At 41.0% G+C, this 14669-nt stretch overlaps 1 protein-coding gene across 4 annotated transcripts in view; it reads left to right on the forward strand.

Moving 5' to 3' along the window:
- Positions 1-14669, forward strand: part of SHTN1 (shootin 1) — a 68691-nt gene that overhangs the window by 40612 nt on the left and 13410 nt on the right. For all 4 annotated transcript variants that reach the window (XM_083504952.1, XM_083504955.1, XM_083504953.1 and 1 more), the window contains exons 11-16: positions 2829-2940; positions 6800-6882; positions 8114-8220; positions 9395-9448; positions 11619-11739; positions 12423-12594. In XM_083504952.1, coding sequence (XP_083361078.1) covers positions 2829-2940; positions 6800-6882; positions 8114-8220; positions 9395-9448; positions 11619-11739; positions 12423-12594 — 649 coding nt within the window. The remainder of the gene's footprint in view (positions 1-2828; positions 2941-6799; positions 6883-8113; positions 8221-9394; positions 9449-11618; positions 11740-12422; positions 12595-14669) is intronic.

The raw sequence follows: 14669 nt of genomic DNA on the forward strand, positions 1-14669 counted from the left end.
ATGTGCTTTGTAATTTATGTTTACAAAAGAAAGCAATCCAACTGCCCCATACACCAGGCTGTCTCTCTGTGTGTGTTTTGGATTGAGTGGAAGCATCCCCCTGCTCATTTCACCTGGCTGAGGGGTAGAGGCCTGTTGGTGGTATCCCCGCCATTGGAAAGTCCCCAAACAGGGTGTTCTAAGGACAGTGAGGAGCTGAGCCAGCCCGGGATTGGCTGGATCTTGATCCAGTCCTCCAGTCCTTGTGGCCAGCACTGGACTTGCTATGCACCCTATCAGTGCATCAGCCTGGAGCTTGTGCAGGGCTTGGTTGCCCTCCCACCACTTTCTCTGTGGCCACCGTGAGTGGCTGGGTTGTGGATGTAGTTGCTCCACAGGCAGGGGTGAGTGAGTTTGGATTGCAGCCTTAGCTAGTTGCACTTATTCTCCATTCAAACCAGCAGGACGTAAGTTGCATCACGACCACCTTGTCTAACCCTTTTGTATTCACTCAGTTGGTATTCTTTCTTCCAAATTCAAAAGTCACACAGGGATTAAAAAAAATATGCTCACGACATTCTAGTTGCAGAAGTTATTAGTATATTCCAAGAAATGATTTAGCGCTTTGCAGTGAGAGTTGGGAAGCAACAACACGTTATGTGCCCTTGTGCGACTGACATTTTAAAAAGTAAATGCTGTGTCGAAGGCTATGCAGAAGGAATTAGCTTTGCAACTCCCATGGGTGTTAATGGCTAAAATCCATGGGAGCTGCGTGGCTAATTCCCTGCACATCAGGCAAAACATTTACCCCTCACTATCTGACTGTAGAAACTGTCTGACTTGCTGGCTATTATTTGTCCAGTTTATAGGCTAAAGCAAGACATCAGGAGCACTGACAAAACCACTTAGAATGCATACAGTATGGATAAACTACTGTAATTTAGTTGTTACCAAAGACTTATTTGCCAGGATGGTGCCTGACCAGCTTACAGCATCGTACCTATTAAATGCTAAAAACTGTAATTTACTACTCTTTATCTAAGATTGCCATTTCTTAATAAATTCAAAATACAGTTACCAGCAGGGGAAGTACTGTTTAACTATCCTAAAGCAGCTGGATTACGTGGATGGAAAATGTCAAAAGAAAAACATACTAATGCCTTTGTGCAAGGTCCTAAAACTGTTTTACAGTGTTGTGTGTTAAATTAATCACAGCCTTGTAAAGTGACTGGAAAACCTATGGAAATTACCAAGGGAACCCACTCAGGGACCACTATAGGACACGAAATAAATTACCTGAGTATATGTATTGACTACATTTCAACTTGATGGCGTCCTTTAATGGCTGCCACATTCAGCTATTATCTGAACGATAAAAATAATGGTTGTTTACTATATCAAACGTGAGAAGGAAGAAGCCACTAATGATTCTTCAGGGATTTCAAAGTGGTAGCATGCCCACCAGAGCTACGTATTATGAAATACGAGTAAAGAAAACCAGTTATCAGTACAAAAACATTTAGTTTTAAGAGCCAAAGCTGGTTGCTTTTCCCAGCATGCAATTGTGTGTCCTAGATTTAGTTTCCAAGTTTAGCAACAGAGACCAGCCGAAAAGGACACTATTAAGTTGAACCCATGGACTCAGAAAAAAGAGAGAAATGATGCTTCTATGGAATCCATACGTTTTCATTTGACTTCAGTGATCCTTTGTTTGCAAAGGACCTGGATGTAGATTTTTTCATCCCTCCTAATTGTTACTCCAACACTCCATAAACATTGAACGTGCAAAAGGGAAACCATAGACTATATATTTAGGGAGTACTATGGTCAGAGAGGTGTTTTCTCCAAGAAAACTAAGCAGACAGCTTCTTTACCTTCAGGAGCAAAAGTCTGGCACATGACGGCAACAGCCATCACATTTCCTCTCATACTTCTATTAAAAAATTCTTGCTTCCTCATTAGAATAGCACTAGGAACTGCTGTCCCTGCTTGTGTTGCTCACCAAGCCCACCTACAGGAGGAAGTGGGTGGCAGTGCAGGGCAAAGAAGGGAAAGACTTCGTCCTCCTCATTTCCCTTTCCAGTGCAAATGGCAGTGGGCTCTTGGATTTGGGGGCAAGCTGTGAGGGGGGGGAGTTTTGGGTGAACTGTGGTGTGTGTGTGTGTGTGTGTGTGTGTGTGAGAGAGAGAGAGAGAGAGAGAGAGAGAGAGAGAGAGAGAGAGAGAATGACAAGGAGCGTGTGAAAGCCTGCCTGGACCCAGCCACTTGGTTGCCTGGACACTTGAGCAAACAGGCAGGTGGCAGTGGTAAAACAGGGAAGACCTGCCTGGGCCACCTGGCTGCCTGTTCACTCATCGACTTGCTCTGCCATCCTGCTCAATCGAGTCGTCTGCTTGCTTTTCTTGCTATTGGTCCTTTTGCTATCATGCTATATACAGTTTGCATGGTTGCCTGTTGACAACCACACAAATGGCAGCGTGATGACATTTTCTCCTCACAAAAATACTAAGACAATAAGAAAACAGACAGTGATAGAAGAGAGAGGCAGTGATATCTTCATCCTAGATATTTTAATAAAATCTCCAAATGCAGGTTTTGTGTTTTTTTTTGTGTGTGTGTTTTTTTTACAATGTGAAATTATTTCTGTATGGGATACTTACTTACTGACTCTCAGTACCTAATTGATTCTGACAAGCTGTATCTGGGGTTTCACATAGTCCATTGGGCTGTTAATCCATTTGCATTTTATAGGACTTTCTTTTTATTTTGCCAACCCCTTGCATGCATCATTTAAATACACACGGGTAGAGGAGCATTTTAGCTAAGGATTCGATTTTGTTTCTGTGCAGTTGAAGAGCTTCAAAAAAGAATACACCAATCAGAAAATGTTATACCACCACCACCACCACCACCACCACCACCTCCTCCTCCTCTTCCTCCTCCACCTCCAAATCCAATAAGGTAAGTAAAATTATATACTTCCTGATTCTTAACACTGTTTGCTTAGACAGAAGCCTGAGTGGCCAGGATGAAGGGGTTGCATTACAGCCCTGGCCTCCTGATAGTGACACTGCAACCACTTACTGAGGTGGCAGGGAGGTCAGAGCTGTGCAGGTGAGTGGCGGGGAAACTGGATTGTCTCCACAGGTGTGCCCTCACAGTGCCATGCCCCTCACCACCTCTCTCCTCTCCCTTTCCCTTCCGGTAAGTGGCAGCAGTGCCGTGATCTTCTCTGCCCGCTGCTCCTGGTCAGAAGTATATGATTTTAGGACAGGGGTTGGCAACATGTGGCCCGTGGGCCAGAAGCAGCCCATGGAGGCCCACGAGCCACCCCAGAACCGAGCCACCCCCTCAGCGAGTCCTGGCACGCTGCGCTAACCCAACACAGGTCTCTTCCGCAACTTCAGAAATCGCTTTTGTGCAAGCGCAGATGCCAAAAATCGCTTCTGCGCAGGCGTGATTTTTTCCGGTGTCTGGGCTTGTGCAGAAGCAATTTCTGGCATCACAGACATGCACAGACACGATTTCCGGTGCTGCGCTGGTCCGACCCACAATCTCCGCAGGAGTGATCCGGCCCAGGTAAGGTAAACCTTGCCAACCCCTGTTTTAGGAGTTAATTATAAGCATATTGAGGATAAACATGCACTTTTGCCTCCTAGGAAGAAAAACAGGTTGGGTGACTGGATGAAACCAAATTCAAATACATATACTCAGTTCATATGTAATTTCTACAAATTTAACCTGTTGCATAACCCATTCTGCAGGACAATCAGGCTGTGAATACCTGTCTTCTTTGGGAGTTGGTGAGCTCTTTGCTGGAGGTGTTTGGTCAGAGGCTGGGCAACCATCTTTCAAGGATCCTGCGTTATAACAGGAAGCTGGATTAAATGATCTCCAAGGTCCCTTCTAACTCTAAAATGCTATAATTATATTAATCATCCAGTCTACTAGCAGTATATCCCACTGCCTATATGCAGGTGATCTCAGGAATCAGCCATGCACTGCCATTAAGAAGTTTGGAGTTATTCTCTTTGTCTCAAAGCAAAATTATGGCAGGTGGTTTACAGGGGTCCTGGGACATTGCATGAATCCAAACCCATTAAAACATAGTAATTGTTAGCTGCGTGTGCTTAGCATTCAGCAAGAACAGACATTATAACATAGGGGAAAAATTGTAAGGATGAATGCTTCCTTGCAATTTATTGTTCCAAACTTTCTGAACAAGAGTGGTTTTCAATACATGTATCAATGTGTAACTTAAATATGTGCAGTTTTAATGGAAACCTAGCCTGCCATAAAGCATCCAATTCAGTCACATGAATTCCCAAATAGCCCTGTTTTGTAAGCCTCCTGTTTCTACCTTCCTTCTGCCTCATGTGATTTGCTTAATCTTTTTACTCAGCCCAACTGCTTTATTTACTTCCAGTGCAATTTAAGTCTATTTGAAGAGAACAGCTACTCCGTTGATTCTTTGCATGCCATGCTCCCAGTGTGCTCAGTACTGTATCTCTTAAAAGCCTTTCTGTGGTATTCCAAAACCAGGCAGGAGTATAATCCGTTTTAAATCTATGAAGTGCTTAATGCAGAATAATATTCACACATGATCTAAAGCCTGGATGAAGGCACACTGTAGGTTCGCGTTTTCAACAACTGAATGAATGATATCTTAAATCATCATTATAAAGCTATTTATTGTCTGTTTAAGATATTCTGTTTTTTAATGTTTGATGTTTTATTGTGTTTTTATATATGCTGTAAGGAAACCAAGCCAGACGGGTGGGATATACCGGTAAATAATAAAATTGTTGTTGTTGTTGTTTATATGCTGCTCATCTGACTGGGTTGCCCCAGCCTCTCTGGGTGGCTTCCAGAAAAATATAAAACAAATAAAACAAATAAAACATCAAACATTAAAATGTCCCTCCGCCTTCAGATGTCTCCTAAAAGTCATATAGTTGCTTATCTGTTGGACATCTGATGGGAGGGTGTTTCACAGGGAAGGCACCACTACCGAGAAGGCCCTCTGCCTGGTCCCCTGTAACTTCACTTCTCACAATGAGGGAACCGCCAGAAGGCCCTCGGTGCTGGACCTCAGTGTCCAGGCAATATGATGGGGGTTATTATTAGTTATTTTTATTATTTTTTGTGTAACCTAAAACATTCCAGATCTAAAATTGTTAACTGATTGTGGAAGATTTTTTTGCATGCTTTCTTACATTTGATGAGCACAGTTACTAATAGTAGCTATATTTCCATCAGATAGTCTGCTGGACATACTGATTAAACTATTATCGTAAAACTTAATTAACCCTTAACTCTTGTCTGGTTCCTGGTAGTGAGATTGAAGTTGGAAAGGGGTTTGATTCTAGCTTGGTATTATATACCAATAAAGAAGATATTAAGTGTTTGATGGGGGAAAATATTTTCACCACGGTACTTGAAAAACCAACTTGTTTTGTACAATCCTGCCCAAGAATTGAGATCTTCCAACTGCCTCTTCAGTGATTCATAAGCTGATAGTGTGTGAAAGGGCTTTTTCTGTGGTGGCCCCACCACTTTGTGGCCTCACTCTTTTCTCAATTTTTATAGTGTGTGTTTGTTGTTATTTTTCTTGTTTTACTGTCAACTTCTCTGATCTCATGGAGGGAGAATGGAAAATAAATAATTTTAAATAGATAAATAAATGCATCTAGATTCCTTTTAAGAGAGACAGGGATAGGCATCCTTTCTGTCCATTATACTTGTAATAGACATTGCACTATTGTCACTGGCATACTTCACAAAGGATAAAATATGGTTGGGGCACACTTTGATCCTTTTTAACACAGAGAATGAAAATTGGTCAATTTCAATTTAATCAGCATGCAACCTGTCATGCAGGTTAGCCTTTATGCTTTGGAAGTGTTCTTGCCGTTCTCAAATGTGCTTATCCTCCAAACATTGCAGGCAATTGTGGTGGCTGTTTCAAAGATCACTGGATTGATTTATTCATTTGCCTGCCATTTAGCATTTTAAAAGGTGCTCAAGACATCCAGGTACAGACACATAATAATAACAACAGCTCCTCCTATTCCCCCCTTTAAGGCATGTTGAAAGCTTTTTGTATTAAAGTAAAAGGAAAGGAGGAAGGAATGACAGCAAACCTCTCATATTTGGTCAAATATTGACTTGGCAGTGCCTGTTTAAGATTAATATCATGCCTTGCAGATTGAACCAAAAGCATAGATAATGTGAGGGTTTTTGTTTTCTGTTCTCATTTTGTTTGTTTACCAGTAGCCCTATTCCAGCAAATACATACTGTCGAAACGAGGGGACAATATAGTGGCTCCCTGCTGGGTGGCATTGTTCTCTGGAGTGTAATGCGTTATGTTAACGTTCCTAACCCTTCAATTTTTTATTGTGTGAGAAGGCTTTATTTTGTCACACATGTCACGGTGCCATGTTACCTTTTAATATTCAGATCTTGAGTGTTTTGCACTATGCCTTGTCAACAGCAATCGTGAAACAAATAATATGTTCTCTGCATTTTTTAAATCTTTTTTTTTAAGGAGGTGTGACATTTCTGCCTCTGCCTAGAAGTGTTTGAACACTCATGTCAATTAGAAAGCTTAGCTGTTTGTCGGTTAATGCTCTTTCCACAATGCATGTCATAGGAACAATGCATGTCATAGGAACAGGCCCCGATTCTACATGTGTTTGTTATGTCTTCTTGTCAAACGGGACTACGGGCAACTAAGCGTGCTAAGTTGGTTCTGAAAGTGCAGGTGTCAGGTTCAAGAGAAAGCTTGAGTGACTGTCTTCCATCTTTACTTTGTGAAAGGTCACTGATGTCAATGATTCGTAAGAAGTCTCATGCAAATAGCAGCATGGCGAAGAAAGAAAAGGCATCTCAGCAAGGCTCAGGTACAGCACATTTTCTTCCCAGCAAAATGAACCTTGTTCCTAGTTCAATAAGGTGATATCTGAGCTTTTCGTTTCACTTCACACAGCGCATCATCGGAACTATGGAACCTTCTTGCGTTAGAGGTAGTGATGGCCACCATCTTGAATGGGTTTAAAACAGGACTGGGCAAATTCATGTAGGATAAGGTTATCAATGGCTGCTAGCCATGATGACTATGCTCTGCCTACATGATCCAAGGTAGTAATGCTTCTGCCTACCAGTTGCTGCAAACCATAGGAGGGAAGAGTGCTCCCGTTCTCGGGTCCTGCTGAAATCTGATTGGCCAATGTGAGAATTGGGTGATGGGCTAGATCAGGCATCCCCAAACTCGGCCCTCCAGGTGTTTTTGGACTACAATTCCCATTATCCCTGACCACTGGTCCTGTTAGCTAGGGGTGATGGGAGTTGTAGTCCCAAAACATCTGGAGGGCTGAGTTTGGGGATGCCTGGGCTAGATGGACCACTGGCGTCATCCAGCAGGGCTATTATGCTCCTGTGTTCTTGAATTGTAAGAACCATCTTTAGCCCTTTTCAGTCATTCAAGCAATGAGGAGGAGATCAGGGTTGTGTACACTAGCTTCATCCATATCCCAGTGCCCATCTCCCGTGGCCTTCCGCGTGTTGGAGGGCAAATGTGTGCAGCAGGGAGCCAATTTAGGGCAGTAGCTGTGTGTCTTCAGGTTCTGAACCACCATCTCCACAGTCTTCACTGTGGCAGCCCCTAATCTGTAGAACTCCCTCCCCACAGAGGTGTATCTGACACCTTCATTATACAGCTTTCAGTAAATGCTGAAGATGCCACCTGTTCACCTTGGCATTTGACACTTGAGATGTATATTTTTTGGACCCACCTTATTTTTGTAAAGCAAAAACTGCTAGTAGAATTCCAGGTTAACTTGGTAGCAAGTCAAAGCATTGAGTGAGTAGTAGCATGAGCACCTAATATGAGCTGGCAAAGTGGCAAAATAATATTAAATATATTAAAATAATAATTAAAAAATAACCATTTCCCTTCCAAATCCCATCCTTAATTCTAGCCTTATAACTTATGTAGTACGATTCGGAAATCAATATTCTTAAGCAGTGTGAGTCAGGAAGGCTCTTTCTGGCTCTATGTTTTCCTCAATTTACAATGAAAGGAAGGAACCTCCTGAAAGAAAGTAATTTGACTTTTTTGTTGTTTTGCAACAGGAGAAGTATCGGATCTGAAGAGACAAGCTGTTGAAGAAATGATGGATAGAATTAAAAAGGGGGTTCACCTTAGACCTGTTAATCAGACCAACCGTTCTAAGACAAAGGTTTGTTAACAACTTGCGTGTAAAACATGCCGGGGGGAGAACTGTGTTATTATAAAATACATGGTCTGTTCCAGGAGAGTAGAAGGGTCCTGAAGCGCCTCTAGTGCAGTGTGCTTCAACCTTAAATCCCAAAATATTGTTGGACTATTGATAGATAATCTGTAGGTTGCTAAAAAGTAATCAGAGGGGTAGGCTCACTCTCCCAACTATCTCTTCAAACTGACCCCTAGCTAACGCCTGTGAAAGCAAGAGCTTGCCATAATCTGTCAGAAGGAATGGGGTTGATTATGTTGGGCAGAAGGAAAAGAGGGTAACAGCCGCTGAGGCACTCCAACCTGGATTGCAGAGTTAATGCAGCATTATATAACTAAATTATAAGACCACACTCATTTATTTTCCCCTTCAAGGGGAGATGACCCAGGCAGATAACAAAATAAAAACTTTTTTGAAAGTTTCCCAAACCATTTTCTACTACAGTGGTGCCTTGCAAGACGAAAATAATCCGTTCCACGAGTCTCTTCGTCTAGCGGTTTTTTTGTCTTGCGAAGCAACCCTATTAGCGGCTTAGCGCTATTAGCGGTTTAGCGGCTATTAAAGGCTTAGCGGCTTAGAAAAAGGGGGGGAAGCAAAAAAAATCGCAAGACTCGCAAGACATTTTCGTCTTGCGAAGCAAGCCCATAGGGAAATTCGTCTTGCGAAGCGCATCAAAAAACGGAAAACCCTTTCGTCTAGCGGGTTTTTCGTCTTGCGAGGCATTTGTCTTGCAGGGCACCACTGTATTAAGGTTCATCTGATTTCTATTACTTCATTCAGAAGCAGTCACTGGGCGAGATCAAATTTCTGCGCTAGTTTCCTGCAAGGTAGGTCACTGCTGCTTACTGAGGTGGGGGGAGGTCAGTATTGTGCAAACACACCAGCAGAGCCAGTTCAGAGCTCCTGTCAGCATGTTTGCACCACACCAACCTCCCTTCCACCCCACCCCACTCCCTCCTAGTAGGCAACAGGAACCCACCTACTGGGAAGCTAGCATAGTCTAGTGTATTTCTTTGTGGTGAAAGAAATATCCTCTTCCAATATCCTTGCCTCCAGTTTTCCTCTTTTGCACGCCTTAAGTGCTTTAGTCAATGTCTGCAAAATCACATTACCTAGATGGGTGTTTTGTTTTCATTTACAGCCAGAAGTACCCAAACCCTCTGAGAGTGCAATGAAAGAGTTAAAGGGAATTCTGGTAAGAAAAAGAGAGAAAACAACAACTTTGCATTATACTTTGTGTCCTTGTGTCATTGCTGAAAAGTGCCCCAAGGAAAACAAGATGGATGGATGTAGACAGATGTTCAGAATTATGTTTTCTTTTTCTTACTTAATTATGCGAGCTCATGTGACATTCCAAAGATTTCACCTAGGGATGGGGAAGAAATTCAGATCAAATGACATTTAATGGTGAACCTACCTAATTCTCACTTTCTGAAACAATTCACGAACTGAAACATGCCCATCATTCAAATTTTGTGCTTCTCCAAATTTTACAGTGCAGTTCTCCAGCCAAGCAATGGGTATAAAAATTAATATACTAGGGTAAAATGTGTATATAATGCATACATGTGTGAAAATAACATTAAAAATGCACTATATCAGGGGAAATTGCATGCAAAAATGCGTACATTAGGAGAAATCAGCACTTACATGCTGAGGAGACCTTTTTAAAAAATCACAAAGTAATATGGAAATGTGGAGTACCTAATTTAAGATTGGGGGAAAAGAGAAACTGAAATTGACAGATTTACGCCTGCCTAATTTCAGCTGAATCTTAGTACCTGGTCTAATAGATCTAACTGGTTCCATGCAAATCGCTTCACTATGAAAAGTAAAAGGAACACTCGATAAAACCAACTTCTAGTGCATTTGCCAGGCTAGTCATTAGCACAGTGAGACAGGAAAAATAAGGTTGGGAGGTGTAAAGCTAAATCCTTATATGCATATTGTTACTGTGCTAATTATGCATTTTGTGTAGGTCTCCGTATAATTGTTGTAAACAAAGTGATATTAATTTGTTCCATTTCAAGCTTGATGTAAAACACCTTACTTTATTTCCTTTGCTACTAGATCTGTAGCATGAGCACAATACCAAGGAGTTACGTGTTAATAATATGCCTCCTCTGTTAAATTCAGAATGCTAACAAAATGCAGGATTTAAATTAATTGAAGGAAACATTGCAAATTAAGTGCTGTTTTGCTGAAAACTTGAAAGATGTGCCAATTTTAAGAATTAATGTGCTGCATTTTCCATTTTCTTCCCAATAGTCAAGAGAAGCATGAGCACAATTGAGGTTTTACATGTGCAGGCTAGGAAATGCAGTTTAGTATTGGCTTCACCAGTTCCATGGGGAAGGAGACTAACTCTTCCCTTTGAAGAATTTGCAGTTGTGTGGCTTAATACATGCTCTCAACACATGCCCATTGGCTGGTTTGTGCCTGCCATGGAAGGTTAACTGGGTAGATCACACTTCATTGTGTGATAGGGTGGTTCCTACTTCCTTAAAGGAAGCAGTGGTATGGCCATTCTTGAAAAAAACCAACCCTGGACTCAGAGGTTTATTCCAGCTGCTGCCCAATTACCAATAGACCTTTGTTAGGCAAGGTGATTGAGATGGTGGTAGGTATTCAGTTACAGGTGCTCTTGGATGAAGCTGATTATCTTGACCCATTCCAGCTCTGAGCTCAGACTAGAATTAGCCTTTGTATTCCTGATAGAGGACCTCCTTCAAGAGAGGAACAAGGGTGTGTAACCCTGATGATACTGCTGAATCTGTTGGTGGCTTCTGATGCCATTGATCATTGTAACATCTTGGACTGTCTCTATGAGTCAGCAGCTGAGGGCACTGTTTTATGGTGCTTTCACTTCTGCTTACAGGGTTGGTTCCAGAAAGTAGCATTAGGTGAGTGTGCCTTAACACTCTGTTAGTTGATCTCTGGGGGACACTGCACAATTTTGTCTCCAGTGTTATTTGATGTCTATATGAAGCTGCTGGCGGTGGTCATTGGGAGAACTGGGGCAAAGTGTCACCAGTATGCAACAGTATATCCTGGTGTCAAGCCATTCGTAGGTTGAAAGCATCAGCTTGAATTGTACATAGAAACAAACAAGGAGTGAATTTATTATTATTATCATTAATGCTGTTGAGATAAGTTCCAAGTGACCAGTTCCAGTCAATAATCAGGCTACTATATTCTGAGCCAACTGGACTTTTTATGTGGTCTTCAAGGGCAGCCCCATGTGTGAAGAATTTTTGGTAACCAAGTCAGGATTACATGCTTACCAGCAAATTTTGATGTATGGTTATGGCATCTTCTGTTGACTGTCACATGGCCGAACATTTTACTGATATATTTTATTTTAGGAAACAATGAATACGTCTGCAAGTTCAAGAAGCCTAAAATCCCTTGAGGCAGATAGTAATGAAACAGAATTGGAAAGAATTTTGCGGCTCAGGAAGGTGACAACCGATCAAGATAATAGCAGTAAGTTACCAAGATATTTTCTGATCCTGCAACTGAATTATGTTATCTCTTCAATGCTGTTCCAAAGGTCTAATTGCCTTCCTTTTGAAACCTTTAACATTTCAGCCCTCATTAATTGAGTGAGCTCTGATTGCTTTCCTGGCTGATCTATGGTCTCATAAGAGCTGCACTCTAACATCCCCAGCATTGTTCAGTAAAGCCATTCTAGGCAACCTTCTGCTCTGAAGTTCAGACACTGACACTAAAGCCATTGTGATCCTTTCCACCGATATGCTTTCTTTCCAATAGGTTCGTAAATTAACACCTGTGTATCATAGGAACAATAACGGATAGTTATCATATAAGCTTGTACATCAGGAATATGATTTCAGACTCATAGGAAATAAGAAAACCTTATTCATTGTTCCAAGAGCAGTTGTACATACAAATAAAATGCTAATTATTTTCCAAAGTGAGCACATCCAGATAATACATCAGGGAAGAAAACCTTGAAAAAGTGTGTGTGTGTGTGTGTGTGTGTGTGTGTGTGTGTGTGTGTCTTAAGTGGCACAATCTTCAATAGAAAGTGGTGCATATAGTGATCAAAATTGATCTGGACTAATTAATGCTTTGGCACAATGCCACTCTATAAGTGTATAATAATGTAATTTAATAATGCAGATGCTGTATTCTTTGGGTTTTAGATCCAATTGGAATATTGGCTTCTTCTGAATCCAAATCTATGCCAGTGTTGGGTTCCATTGAAACACAGTCTGGATTGAACAAGAAAACTCTGGCAGCAGAACTTGGTCCCAGTTCTTTGGGGTCAGATGAAAAGTGTCACAAAATGGTTGAAAGCACAAGTTCCGACATTCAGTAAGTAGTTTATGTTTGTTTATGATTCCCCTTGCAATGAGATCAAAAGTCATTAGGTCTTTCAAAACCCCTCCATTCAAAAATAGAGGTTGACATTGCAAGAAGATCTAGACGTGTATGACACAGCAGGTATAAAACTATGACTTCCAAGCACAATGCAGAAAATAACATTTGCATTTTTTAAAAAGATTGTGATCACTGCTCATGTTCACTTGCATGATTTCTGTACCAAAGTAGACTGAAGCACTTGCATATCTCAGCTGTGGAAACTGGGAGCATGAAAAATTATTCCAGTGCTGGATCTTAGAGCCTTCTAGTTAATGCCCTAAGTTTAATCTAGTTGAGATAACAAAGGCTTTGGGCATTACTCTCTGTGAAGATGGAAAACTGAAATATCGCTCTTTATATCATTGAATGTCATGATATGATGTCTCTTATTTGTATTTCATTTTTCAGTGTTTGGGATGTATACATGTTCCCATTTAAATGTCAGCGGCAGTTCTTGGGTTGCCACAGTCCTGAATAACTGAATTATACTACTGCAAATTAGCCATTAACTAATTAGACAATATATCTCAGCAGCAGCAATGCATATTCAATTTTGCCAGGAATATGTGTATTTTCTTAGCCTAAGATGCAGCTGGCAATGCAACTTTTAATCAGCGGTAAACAGAATGCTGAGCTACCTGGAAGTGTTGTGATCGAGAGCTTTGAAGCTTCCATCTGTTTGGCTGAATAAATCCGCAGTTTGGTTTGCCCAAGGTATTACCTGACTGTACATTTTCTTTCAAAGTGCTGTTTAATCATCAAAGAGTTAATCCTGCTTCAGAAATGCACACTTCAGACAGATCCGGTCGAGGGTCAGTTTGTTTTATAACAATCCCCAGCTTTCTATAAACTTCTCTGATGCTTTCCGTTTCGTCCTCTTTCCAGGATGTTAGGCAGTTTATTACTTAAAGAGGAAAAAAGGAAATAGGTGAGACAAATCAGATCAGCAAAATGTTATAATCATGGCTAATTAAAGCTCTGATTTCCTGTTCTATCAGTTGAAAAAGGAACACCTATTCTCAAACAACTGCATCTCATAGTTCAAAGGGGTAAATCTCAGCAAATGAAGTGGAAATTCAATTCACGCCTATTTTTGTGTGCTTCCTTTATCATTCGTAAAAACAGGCTAAAAACCTTATTTCTTATTTCTCTTGCTTTTATGGTTTTCATTTCATTCTGTTTTAAATGTGTGTTTTTTAAAGTATGTTTTGAAAGGAAATAGCTCTCTCCAGTTGTATTTTGTTTCTTCTCATTCACACACCCCTGATAAAAGATTACCGAGTTTCTATCTTTCCGATTAAATGTGTTTAATTTGACATCATTATTGTTGCATTTGTGAGCCACTAGTGAAACACAAAGGCAATTTAGTTCAGGGATGAGTTGTTGTTTTTCTGTGAACTACGGCTTTGTTCATCTGTGGATTTCCACTGCTTTGGATGGATAATGTTAATCAGAAGATTCTACTTACTCTTGCTACCTTTTTTGTCTACCTTTTATTCTAGTAAACTAAGTGGAAATTGCATTTGCAAGGAAGGAAATGAAATAATTGCGGGGCCCAAGGTCTCCCAGAATGCGTGATGAATTGACCATGAAAAGGATCTTGTATCGACTGTCATAGTTGTTAGGAGCTGTAAAAGCATACGTGAAACTCTGTTGATTATGCAGCTTGCCTATTCAGCAACAACCAAAAAGGACACCTTCTTATTTAAAATTATATGCTTAAAAAGTAAAACAAGTGTCACTGGCTTTGTAGAGGCGATGTAGTCTTGGTGTGACCTAATCATGCAGCCAGTAGACAATGGCCAATTTATGAAACTGCTGAATTGTGGGTCCATTTGGCAATGTTTACCTGGGGCAATCTGAGCAGCCTTTCAGAATCTACTGCTAACTAGGGGAGTACCCCTCTGTGGGGGCTACAAAGAGCAACTGCTACAGGGGCCACTTAGCTGTTACCAGAACAAGAGGACACTGATCAGTATTTTTAAGAATTGCATAGTCTAATTTATATTTATAGATACACATTAGAA

Source organism: Podarcis liolepis, assembly GCF_965112155.1.
Source record: "Podarcis liolepis genome assembly, chromosome: 5".
Classification (NCBI taxonomy): domain Eukaryota; kingdom Metazoa; phylum Chordata; class Lepidosauria; order Squamata; family Lacertidae; genus Podarcis; species Podarcis liolepis.